The sequence below is a fragment of the Haliotis cracherodii genome, unplaced genomic scaffold, assembly GCF_022045235.1.
Source record: "Haliotis cracherodii isolate W230 unplaced genomic scaffold, xgHalCrac1.p SCAF_3, whole genome shotgun sequence".
Taxonomy (NCBI): domain Eukaryota; kingdom Metazoa; phylum Mollusca; class Gastropoda; order Lepetellida; family Haliotidae; genus Haliotis; species Haliotis cracherodii.
This window is the reverse complement of record NW_027266286.1, coordinates 11,833,361-11,846,225: the sequence shown is the minus strand read 5'-3', so window position 1 is coordinate 11,846,225 and position 12,865 is coordinate 11,833,361. Positions and strand designations below refer to the sequence as shown.

General features: G+C 42.1%; 1 protein-coding gene across 1 annotated transcript in view; it reads right to left on the bottom strand.

The window, feature by feature from the left end:
* The window catches only part of LOC139473878 (alcohol dehydrogenase [acceptor]-like), a 36,537-nt gene that overhangs the window by 1,702 nt on the left and 21,970 nt on the right, over positions 1–12,865 (bottom strand). Inside the window, exons 4-9 of the mRNA XM_071256663.1 lie at positions 12,539–12,728; positions 11,840–11,968; positions 11,281–11,402; positions 11,012–11,179; positions 3,690–3,840; positions 227–369 (exon numbers count right to left, since the gene is read on the bottom strand). Coding sequence (XP_071112764.1) covers positions 227–369; positions 3,690–3,840; positions 11,012–11,179; positions 11,281–11,402; positions 11,840–11,968; positions 12,539–12,728 — 903 coding nt within the window. The remainder of the gene's footprint in view (positions 1–226; positions 370–3,689; positions 3,841–11,011; positions 11,180–11,280; positions 11,403–11,839; positions 11,969–12,538; positions 12,729–12,865) is intronic.

Genomic DNA, 12,865 nt, shown 5'->3' with positions numbered 1-12,865 from the left:
TTCATTGATGACCACAGCTACAGTGCTCTTACAGTGCCCACAGAATTAATTATTAAAAAAATGTAAAGCTGGCCACTTGGCAACCATGTTAATAATGTCATTTTTGCCCATTGCTCAGCCATTAATGCATATATCATTATAGAATTGGATAAGAAGAAAGTACGAAGACAGGGCCCATCGATACTGGGAACATATTTTGATTCCTGTGGAAATAAAGCACTCTTACCTTTTGGTCAATGTTAAACAGACGGGCCAGACTTTTGTCCATTGAAGTACAGACAAAGAGAAGCTGAACGTCTGGACTTGGTTCCTCGGATTTCGTCTTCACAAACGCCAAGGCTTCCAGACCGCCGCTTGATGTGAAAAGACCTACAGTGAAAGGCAAGTTATAAGCTGTTAGTGGCTGAGCAAGTACCCACTAAGGAAGGTGTGCCGCGATGCACGGATTTTCTAACCGTCAAGGAATGATATTTGCTGAACAGTTAGCAACACTTTAACCTCACCATGGCGGCCTTCACAATACATCCTCCGATCATGTTTTGGACGTCACCCGTTTGTAGACGACCATGTTTATCTTGAGTTATAAAGAAGTTGCAACTGGAAACTTGTCTCACATACCTTAAATATAAATGTCAGCATAAAAAGAGTCAGCTTATTTAAATCAGCGACGATTTGGCGCATCATGGTCTTCATATTTACTTTTCAGTCGAAAGGATGGAAATCTTTTGGGCCACTCTTTTTAACAGATATATGTTTGCATTTCTTTTATAATGTTACTTTTTTCTTTTCCTGCAAAACATGGAAAGGATTGATATGGGAATTACACTACTGAACATAAAAGTAAAGCATGTGATGCTGTCAAGATGGTATTCCTGTCTGCAATCCACCTTTTAACTTTAATGCCGTGATATGACTGGAATAATGTGAAAAGCGGAACTAAACCCAACTCACTCACTCACTTTTAACTTTACCTCATAGAATCAAGGGGTATCTTGACAATAAATGCTGTAAAGTCTTGACCTTCACCATTTCTATCTTATGAGGAGAATAGCAGTCTGGCGAACTAGAGAGACTTCATACTTGGAATGTCTGGGACTGTAATTTGTTCAAGATAGGCCAACAGTCATGTACTTTAAAGGTATATAACGAACAATTTTGCCAAGAATGAGCTGAACGACTACTGCACATATAAAAATGCCCATTCCTATTTCTACTGGATTCCAAAATCCGACAAAAAACTGCTTGGTCCAGCAAATGTACCACCATCGCTCCATGTCAAAGATTAACCATAATCCTTGATACAAACAAGGAATGAATTTAATTTTATTCTCAGAAAGTTTCGATACAAGTGATATTCATATCAAATCAATTCTCAAAGACACAACGACTTTGCTCTTGACTTTTAGCAATTGCAGAAAAGAACTAAGTTCAATTGTTAAACACTTGATTTTCCAACTTTGTACATCACTCACCCAAACGAGAAAATTTATTCCTAGATCCATGGGACAATTATCAAAACGTGGTGACCATAAAAATAAAGTTACATCTCACTATCGTCAAAGGTTCATTACAGTATGTCACAAATGAAAGCAAATGTCTAAGGAGGTGAGGGGAATTGGTTTTAAAAAAGTAAGCAAAATTGCAAAATCCACGTTATTGCACTTTAAAACCACCAGTGTGCGTGCGTGCGTGATTACTTGTATAACTTCGGACTGAGATATCATACTGCAGTTCACCTCACCTTTTACCTCTGAGAAAAAAAATCAATGAAATGCTAGATTTGACCTCATTGATACCATCCATGTGAAATTTGGAGATCATAAGTTTTTTCAAAAACAAGATTTTCCCAAATGGCACAAACTGTGCTTCCCTTCTTATTGATATATTTATGTAATGCATATGAATCGGAATTTCTGCTCGCATTGTTTGCACAAACACAACACACACTAATATTCAGGTATACCGAAGTTCGGATATCGGCCATATAATCTCCAAAAAAGCAATTCCTCTCCACTCGTTTACCATCCTGAAATAGAACTAAAGAGACAATGAAACCGTTACACTAAACAAAGTTATCTACAAGACTGTATGACATAAGGGATGCATTCAACGGTCAACTTTCCCTTATGTTGAGAAATATTCCAATAGCTCCAGCCTTTGGTGTCTTCATTTAACAACTTTTACGATATGTTGTAAAATCTCTGACATTACAGCAGAGATACTATGGACAATGGACAAAATCTCCTCGCTTTTACTTATAATGGATATATTGCCCACATCACGGGTTCTTTCATTAGACAGGACAAGGAGATAAATATCATCCTTTTGGTATTGCCGGTCCTATTCAAAGGATTTTTTATAACCTGCATCTCAAATACGAGACATGTCAGAACGCAACCTCTGGTGTCGACGAGTATTCAGCATATAGCTTGGATTCCAAAGCTGATCGTGTTGCATTTACTACTTGCAGTATTCTTTCCCGAAACGTGGAATATATCCCTTCAACCATGATCTTCTCAAGAAGACAACTTTTGACCTCGGTGTTTTCAGAACTCGAGGAAACCGTCAATCATAACGATGCAAAAATTGAAGAAATGAAAAAATTGTCTACTGAGGCTCCTGTTGCACCCACGTAAAAAATAGGATCGTCAACAAAAAATCCGGCCTGTTCTTTGGAGATGTTGACAGCGGTACATTCAAGAAACAAAAACTGAAACGAATTGTACTTTGTACAATTGCTGGTTGAAAAGAATCACAGAAGATGTTGTTTTCCAATACATATAGAGCCATCAGGTGTTCTGTTCTCCCTCTTCACACATAACAGCAAAGGTTTCCAAGTAGACATCGACCAAAACCGCTGTTTGGATCGCCCCGTGCTTATACAGACAGTTACAACATGTTCACAACCACCTCTCAACCTCGTAAGTAAGCCAAGTAACAATTTTCAGCTAGTAATACATGGACTCGGATAAAGACAACGACGTTTGTTGCCAGTGATTAAGCTTTCAACCAAAGGAACTGAAGAACTGAGTTCCTGTCGTTGTAGTGACTTGGGCTCATTGTACTCAATGAGCATGCGAGCATGGGAACTCATCTCAAGTATCGCTCACCAATCCGCGTTGTGCGTACAGACATTTTGGTGCTCATGCTAAGACGAAAAGAAGAAAGGCATTCAGTAAAATGGACCATATTATAATGTAATACTAGTGTACTATGAATTATGATACCATGTTGACAAAGCTGTTGGAACGTTCTTGTTTTAAATTCTTTCTCCTTGGATATTTGAGCATACTATGACCCATATACATTAATTGGAATACCCGATCTTATCCAATCAGAACCACTAAGGATCCATGCTCGTCATAAGAGGCGACCAACGGGATGGGGTGGTCAGGCTCACTGACTTGGTGCATGACATCTTATTCCAATTGCGTAGATTGATGCTTATGATATCAATCACTGGGTTGTCGATTATTCACAGACCGTCGTCAAATCGATGGAATGTTACTGAGTGCAGAGTTAAACAACAAACGTCCGTTAACGTATGACGTTAGTAGTTTCGAATTCGTGGACCTGCCATACAGAATTCGTAAAAAATGGGAAGAAGTGTTATTCATGATAAAAGTGTTTGATAAAACAAAGTTAAAAATGTTTAGGAAAATACACGCCATGAGGCAAATATTACTTACCTGATTTAAATGCACGATATTGGATTGAAGCAAGGGTTGACTCTAACTTCTTTGTCGTGAGGGAAATAGGCTTCTGAATCTTCGATACCATGGCGACGAACATGTGATCCTGCAAGCTTTCTCCAACGGGGAGACTAGCGTGAACTGGAATCTGTATATAGAAGTATACATGACAAAACTATTTCATTAATTTTGTAAAATCTAAATATTTTTTACATTTGTATACTTATCCTGCAGTACTCCTTAATGCATTCACTGCTTACCTTACGATAACTAGAAGGACAGCGCAATTGCGAAGGTCCTGGGTGAAGAAATAAAGTTGTTGTTCTGAAGTCCCAATTACTGACCTTTCCGTCGCTATCCTGTGAGGTCATCTTCACAGCACTGCCTGTCGCCCATGCTCTTAGAAAACATACTTTTGAGGTTTCTGAAGCCAGAGTGGGGAGGCAAGTCTTGCGACGGGTGGGCCTTAAACGTAGTAATGCAGGATAAGTATACAAATGTAAAATATGTTTAGATTTTACTAAATGTTTTACTTATCCTGCATTACTCCTCTATGCATCTGTATCGGACGGTTTGGAAGTGGGTCAACCTTCAGAATACAGAAACCTCAATAATTAACACCCTTCAATACGACACAAGTTAGCCGACAAACCATGAAGCTCAAAAGTTAAGGAAAAACGCGATTACGGTAGGGTTGTTAAAAAAATTAAAAAAAGATTGAACATAGGAATTAAAGAGATATTCCCTATACACACTAAGTAATAAAGAAAATAATAGCTAATCAGCTAATTCTTTACTTACTACGTCATAGAGCCGTCGTTCACATACAAGATTGTCTAATATTCTTCCACTGGCGGCGACTGAGTGACTGCCCATTGAAGTAGACTGGCTCTGTATAGGGCGAGTTCATTATTTGCGTCAGGGGTTGGTAACCTGCTGAGTTACAACCAGAGGGCCAAACTTCGCACACCTTCGACATCCTCGAGAGCCACAACGCAAAGATAATGACTAACGTAAACCTGTGTCGAACCTCCAGAAATATCCTTCCGTGATTGTTCCAATAAAACAATTGCCGTGTTGAGCCATGGTAAGGCTAACACCCTGAGATAGTGAGGGTAATTCGATCCCCGCGGATTACGTTTTGGCGATCTCGTAGGCCTGCAGGATTACTGCGCGTAACCATAGAGATATGGTGTTTGCGACTAACTTCGGTCGTGGACGTAGTAAACACGGGTATAATTAACTGCTTCCTCGAACCACGCCTAGTCTTGGAGCGGCGAATGAAAACTCGAACTGCTCGCACCGAGCCCAGAAGAAATTCACCTTCATGTACGGCTCCCACAATAATCGATATTGGTGGGATTGCGAAGGAACGGTCGGGTTGGACTGGTAGTAGATTTTAGCAATAAAATCCTAGCATAACCCGAGATGTACCGCTCCGTGCGTCCCATGCTCAAAACGGACCCGGGTGGTGTCAATCAGATATAGTTTGCTCACCCGTGCCGCCGTTGCTAATGCCAAGAGAAACCATTGTTTTCTTGGTGAGGTCATTAAATGAGGATGCATAGAGGGGCTTGAAGGGGGCCCTCGCACACCTCGAAATACCACGTTTAAGTCCAAAGCAGGTGGGCGGAACTTGGCCTTATGATCCGCAACTCGAATATGCGTTTTAGGGCCTGAAGTTCCGTGACCTTAATCACCTTGTGATTTTCTGGAACAACCAACACTGAGTTAAGTGCAGCCAATTAAGTAGTAATGATGCCACCTTCCAAGTGTCTTTGGGTACGCAAATGTAGGAGGTATTCCACTAGGAGTTGTTGTGACGCAATCGTAGGGTCTTGAATCTTTTGCCTTGTAAAAAGTCTCAAATGATCTCAACTTGTCATCATATCTGGGAGAGGAACGATGAACTAAAGCTATAGCTTTGCTGCCCGTGTCGAAATATCCCTTCGCACTTAAACGCCTTTTAAAGACGAACCATGCGTGCAGACGTTGGGTGAGGCAATTGGCTCTGAGGGTGGATGAGTAGGTCGGACCACTGTGGGAGGGGTCGTGGATCGTCTTCAGCTAGATTTTTCTGAACTTGACGAACCACCTTCTCGCCGGTCATCAGGGCGCGACCAAGGTGAGAGCAAGATACCTTGTCTCCTTGATCCCTTCTATCACCTTGGGAAGTAAAACTGGTGGCAGAAAAGTGTGTGCTTTTAGCCCTTCCAAAGGGATTCTGAACTCGTCCACTGCCCAAGTCTGCGGATCCGCTAACGGGGAGATATACGGCCTGAGTTGGTGGTCTAGGCTAGTAAGAAAAGTCAATGTTTGGTTGCCTGAACTTCTGAAGCAGTAACTGGAATGTTTCTGTGAAAAGTTTCCACTCGGTGGGAGCCACCCTGTATGGACGTGATAAGGAATCGGCCAGTATGTTTGACATCCGGTGATATGCTGAACTATGAACTGGAGTTGCAGCCGATCCACTAGATGGAAGAATCTGAATGTTTGTTGAAGTAGAAGGTGGGAGTGTGTTGTTCCCTGACTCCAAGTTGTTTATGTGCCACTTTCACTGAGCGCTGGACCATAGCCCTGAGGTCATCTGGTCTTGTAAGTGAATACCCCACCCCCGATGCGGAGCGCCAACGAACAGGTGATATTCGGGGAAAACCTGAATAAAGAGACTCCGAAGACATCCAACGCCACCTATTGAGGTAAGGCCCTAGTTTAGCCGGTAGAGTGATGGCCTTGAGTGGATCCAAAGCATGTATGGTTGGTGTTGGGCAGATGACAACAGGCTTAAAAACTTGTGCCATCTGTCCCTCGGTACAAATAGAAGATCCTGGTCTGTCTGTAACAGGCCTCCTATGAACTTGAGCCAATAGGAAGGAGACAACTCCCGACTTCGCTTCGTTGATTATCCATCCCAGTTAAAAAGATATAGTAGCCGTCTGCCGGGTGAATTCCCGGTGGCGTACTAACATTGACTTGTGTTGATAACACAGAAGATCGTCCTCCATCTACGACTCGAACCAAGTGTTCGTCAAGTGAAGATACGCAGTTATTGGCTTCATTACTCCTGTCAATAGCCAAGGGTCACTGACATGTCAAATGGGAAACACTATCCATTGGTAGTGAACCCCACTGAACTGGACCTGAGGAGTCTACGGTTGGGATGGATAGTCGAGACTGATCAAGAATCAAACGTATTGATGTTGATTATGAGAGTTTGCAACGTGGTGAGGCGGCAATAATGTGGACGTTTCAGATAACGTTCGTTGAACACGGAGAGATTGTGGATCATTCTCATCTTGTCTGGGTCCTTCATGGGTACCAGGCAGATGTGAGGATAAAACCCCGTTGTAAAGACTGGGTTCTGAACCAACTCTACAGCTCTTCTCACCAACAGTATGTCTGTGTTGGATTTTCCAAACCAAACTGTGGTCAACGGTGGGGTCACCTCTTCGTGTATACGGAAACCATGATATAATACGATGAGTACGTAATCGTCCTTGAGACTTGTCTCTGCCACGCCCTTTCCCATTAAGGGAATACTGGTCTTCCTTGAGAGACGCGCGTTTGGGCTTATAATTGCCTGACTTGCCAGCCCACTGGGATAGACTAAAAGAGACGTGCTCTAGAGTCTTGATCACAGTGTCATTCAAAGCGTTTTGGGAACTTGGCGTGCGTTTCTGCGATCTGTCCAATGAACAGGGCAGTAGATGACCAAGGTTGACGTAGCAGCTTGCCCTTGAAACCAGAATCTCAGTTGAAAACACTGTAAAGTCTGGTTGTAACGGTAATCCCCGTCAGGGCGGTCTCAAGATAAATTTTCCTGTAGTCAATCTGACGCTGCAGGAAAATCATAATAGTGTGGAAGTGATCTAATCAGATAGGCTTATCCTCTGACAGATCCTGATCCACCGCAAATATTGACGATGTTGGTGGCTTAAATGATCGAGCAAATGTAAGTTTGGAGAAGTCTTTCTCCAATGACCTCGTGGTGTCCCTCTTATTTACCCCGTTACCAGGGGAGGGCGTCACTGACACGAGATGGTCTGCTACTCAATCGGGCACTTGTGCTAAGCCGGCGTGGTGCCTTCCCTATCAGCAGGTTTTGATGACCCGCCTGGATAAAGAGTCATGTGGCGATGTTACCCTCCTTGCTGCCCAGCGATATATGCTGTACCAGAAAACACATTAGGTATTTGGCATACGTTAGGCGCAGATGTAGTCGCTTACATTTGTGCCAAGTACGCTGGAACATAGCTAAGCTTATCCTGTGCCGGTTGCGTAACCGAGTACACTGTAAGCCCTTTGACTGACGTCATTGTAGAGACCTTGATTGGTGCGCAGGTCTATGAGACTAGGGTCATCGGTGATGACTGGATCATTGTAGAAGCGCTTGAACCATTGTCGAATTAGCTTACGGGACCGGTGTTGACGCCTGAGCGTACATCTGCTGCGCTGGATATGTTGGAACAGTGCTAAGCTGATCGTGCGTCGCTTGCGTAATAGTGGCGCTTGGGTAGAAGTCAGGCGCTGAGCTCGGCCAGGTAAATGAGACACAAAGCTCAAAGGTATTTCGGTGGAGGGTGTACTTCTGCAGTCACAGTTACGGGCGTCATATTACCTGCCGATATATGCAACTCAATGAAAACCAAAGCTATTTACTTTTGGATTTTGGCGAAAACATACGCGTGTAAGCCAACCGACATGGATGATAATCTTGCTAAGATTTTTTCCACGCCAATAATACAATCGCGCAAACATAGAAACGCAATTAAAAAAATGTTGACAAAGCGGGACTGGAAGAAAGCCTTAGATTTTATATTAATCTATCGGCAAACATATTTTTATGAAGTTGAAAATGTATACAATAATATATATACGCAACTCACTGTTACCTCAAAGCTAGTAGTATTTAAGAACACAAGAATGTTTTACATACGTAGCTGAGAATTGTAAACAATTTGAATACATTGGCAGGCAAACAATAGTAACTCAATTCAAAATGGCGGCGGACAACAAATATGTGGCGGGTAAAAAGACAAGAGTCTTTTCACGACTAATTAATTCACATAAAACTACACACCATGGTGAAAGTATATGAAAAAAATACATCACCCATCGCAGATCAATTTTAGGATTGTAAACGAAAACTGAAGGTCTAAAATAATCCAAAAGGAGAGCTCTGCTGGGACACGTCCTTGCTGTAATGCGACAAGCAGTGATGTGAAGATGACCTTAGGTGTCATCAAGGTCACAGGACAGCGACGGAAAGGTCAGTAATTGGGACTTCAGAACAACAACTTTATTTCGCAGTTACGCTGTCCTTCTAGTTGTTTTAAGGTAAGCAGTGAATGCATAAAGGAGTAATGCAGGATAAGTAAAAATTATAAGAAATCCCAATTGTCCACTGTGCGATTCAAACCAATTCCTAAGCATGTGTTTATAAGAACATCATAGAGTGGTGACACTATGTGTTCGCGGAAAGGTAAGCTTATATCGCCCCACCAGTGGCACCCATCACAAACCCGTCAGAAACACATGCAAAGAAAAGACAATAAATAATAGCCTCTGGCACACCTGTACTTATGATATATGGAAGTTACTGGTTCTCTGGCATTAGAAATCAGAAAGTGAGACTTGTTGAACACAAGGTATGATGAAAGCTGATCGTATTTGTGTATTTGAGTTGTCAGTAAATTGGTAAGTCGCTTCTTAAGACCAGCATAGGTCTGGCAAACTATTCTAATCCGGAATCCTCATGAAGAAATATAAGTGTTGTTTTCATTCTATAACACACTTGGGACTTTAGTAATCTGAAGGATTGACTGGGTATTATTTTCGGTTCATTGAGGTATGAATCGAAAAACCGATGTGCAAATTGTATGAATCCGCGTAAATTCGACAACGGAAGCATGTTTTATCTACAATAGATTAACCCAAAACAGGTGCAGCTTGTATATATATCAAAGCAGACAAAAATCACGACATTGATAAACATTCCAGATGTAGGAATACATAGTGTGGCGTGACATGAATCAGGTGATTGTTTAATTCATGCACATAACTTGACAGCCTACAAAGTCAGTAGGCGATTAACGGAGAGTCGGATCAAAACAATGATCATAGGTGAGGTGGTGAAATGGGGTTTAACGTGCCGATTTATAGTGCTAGCTCACTGAGATACCATGCCGCAGTTTAACATGAATATCCCACTCAGACATAGTATACTGACTCCAAGCCGACCAGTCCATGTTTTAGCCCCTTAATGCCGAGCGCCAGACAGGGTTACAACAAGTACCATCTTTCTAACGTCTTTTGGTATGACGCGGTCGGGGATCGAACTCCGGACCTTCCGCTCTCCGGGCGGACGCTCTACCACTGGACCACGGAGGCGGTCACAATAATAGGACCTGTCAATCAAGGCAAGAGGCGAGCAGAACTGCAACAGTCAGGCTGTAACGAATATAACTGGGTGATGTGAAATTGGATTTAACATCACGTCCAAGATATCTGGGTGAAGGCGGTTGTTTCAAATGACATGGTCAGTTACGGCCAGATTCAAACATTAGTTCCCTGAGAACGGGAAGACACAGTTGGAAAAATGGGGACAATGAAAAAAAATATAAGTTGTATGTTCGTTCTTTAACACAATTGACAATTGGTAGTTTTAGAACAGAGGATGAGGCATGTCTTTCTATGAGAAGTAATTAAAGAATTTATATGAATTTTATTCACGCTCCAGGTACAAATTATGGAGCAAAATCTCACACTCACAATTGTTATTTAATCTGACACAACTCAGTCGCATGAGTTTGCTAAAAAGCATAAAGTAGCCTTTCTATCAATTTGCACTCATAGGTTAGTGACAGGGCAGGATATGGCAACATCGCTTCCGAAACATGTGGTGAATGGGTCCAGGTTATTTATCATTACAGAATGGAAATATACTATACTAGATGATCGTGGATGTGCTCATTGCGGCATTAGACGTAACACACATACATCTACAATAGTATGCAATGTTCAAGTCGAACGCTCATCATGTGTAACAAAACTGTTCAGTATATTAACATCGTCATTCCTTTTACGTCTTTTCTTGATCAATTCTCTTCTGGCAGAAAAGGCTCACCTTTTCACGAACACCTGGTATCATCACGTTTTGACAGCGCTTCATAAACACATGCTCAGGAAAAAGTAGGAATCGTACAGTCGATTCTCCTTTTAGATAAACTTACATCTGTGATGTTTCTAGAGGGAACAGCAATCCGATCTACTAATTTAAATTAGACATAAACATAAAGAGATCGATGCTCAGTTCTCACCTTCATCTCCTCCAAGTGTTTCTTTGGCCCGATCCCTGACAGCAACAGCAGCTGTGGCGATCCAATTGCACCAGCTGACAAGATAACCTCTCTTGAAGCACGAACTCTGTACAGGCGGCCATCTTTGACATACTCGACACCAACTGCTGTCTTCTTGTTTATCATTACCTGGTGAAAACAATTGGCCAATCTCAGCACTGAACTGATGTGTGATGCATGTACGAATGCGTATCCTAGAGGAATGTGGACGGGTGAAGTACACTAGCTACCTTCGTGACGTGACTGTTGGCCAGGACGTGCAGGTTGGGTCTGTCTATCAATGGCCACAGGAAGGCCTTGGATGTGCTCATACGTTCGCCATTCTTGATTGAAACCTGAGATCTACTAAATCCTGAAACAGTTACAGCTGGCATTAATAACGTATTACAACGTGCCTTTGCCTTACCACTGGACTATGAAAATATTCGAAGCAAAACCGTCATGAGCAGAATTCCATCAATAGGGTGCTCCGGATGTAATTCAAAGGTTGTTGAGGGTGGTTGAGTCAGGCGATTCCTTCCGTATTATCTAAATAGTAGATCTAATAGAGACTCGCCAAACTGACAGACTGACATATACACACACAACAGACAGGTTGACACCCGGACAGACAGGAAGGCTGACGCAGAACCACAGAAACCTACAGGTGGAATAAGACTCTCAGGAACAAGCTAAGACACACAAAACTGACAAACACGCGCATAGCCACACTGCTCAAAGACAAAAAAGAACGCATGCAGACACAGAAAAACTTCACGCACACGTACGTTCCTTCGCACATACACTTGCCTTCCTGATTTTCTCCGTTGTAGTCTATTTTCTTGAATCCGAGTTCAATTCCCGCCTTGATGAAATAGTCAGCGACGGGTATTGCGTTCACTTCCGTCACAGTCAGTGGGCCTCCCCGGCCATGGTATTCTTGAAAATGATGATGAATAAGAAGAATACGTTATGTCTCGATAACAAAAATCTTTCACATACTGTCAACTGTCATGAAAAGCGGGAAACCCAAGAAAGAGCAGCGTAAATTTAGTAATGGCGATTTTTGAAGTATTTATTAATATCAGTTCAAACAAAAAGAAAGCATAATACCTCTTCAACTGCTATTTACGTTTGTTTGCTAGTTTATTATTTATTGCCGCAATCGGCAGTATTCAAGCTATGTGTCGGCGGTGTGTAAAATAATCGAGCTTGGACCAAACAATCCAGTTATTGACATCATGCGCATCGATCTACGCAATTGGGATACGATGACATGCATCAACCAATCCTGATCCCGTTAGTTGCCTCTTACGACAAGCACAGACGCCTTTTACGGCAAGCATTGGTTGCTGAAGACTTATGTCATCAGTGTCATCAGTGATTGTCAGTGATCCATTCATATAATTGTCACAACTATTTTGCCTTTTAAGCCCAGTGATAATGAATTGCACGTGGTAATAATATCGACATGCGAAATGTAAATGATGTATATAGTTTTATAGTTACCTGAATTTTTTAATCTATCAATTTGTATGTCTTCCGACTTTTTAAAGTACGGGAGAACATCTTCGTAACTCCACCCCTCACTGCCACTGGCAGCCCAACTGTCGTAGTCATGGCGATGCCCTCTGACATACTGCATATAGTTTAACTGGCTGCTTCCTCCCAAGACTCTACCACGCGGCCATGCTCCCCTCTGAAATTCATCTTTATATATCTACTGGAACACCAATGTAAAATATATCAAATGTTATCACGGTTTATGTCACTGGTGGGTCACATTTTCAAATGCGCTACACATGTCTACCATAAAACATTTGAAAGCTTTACAGA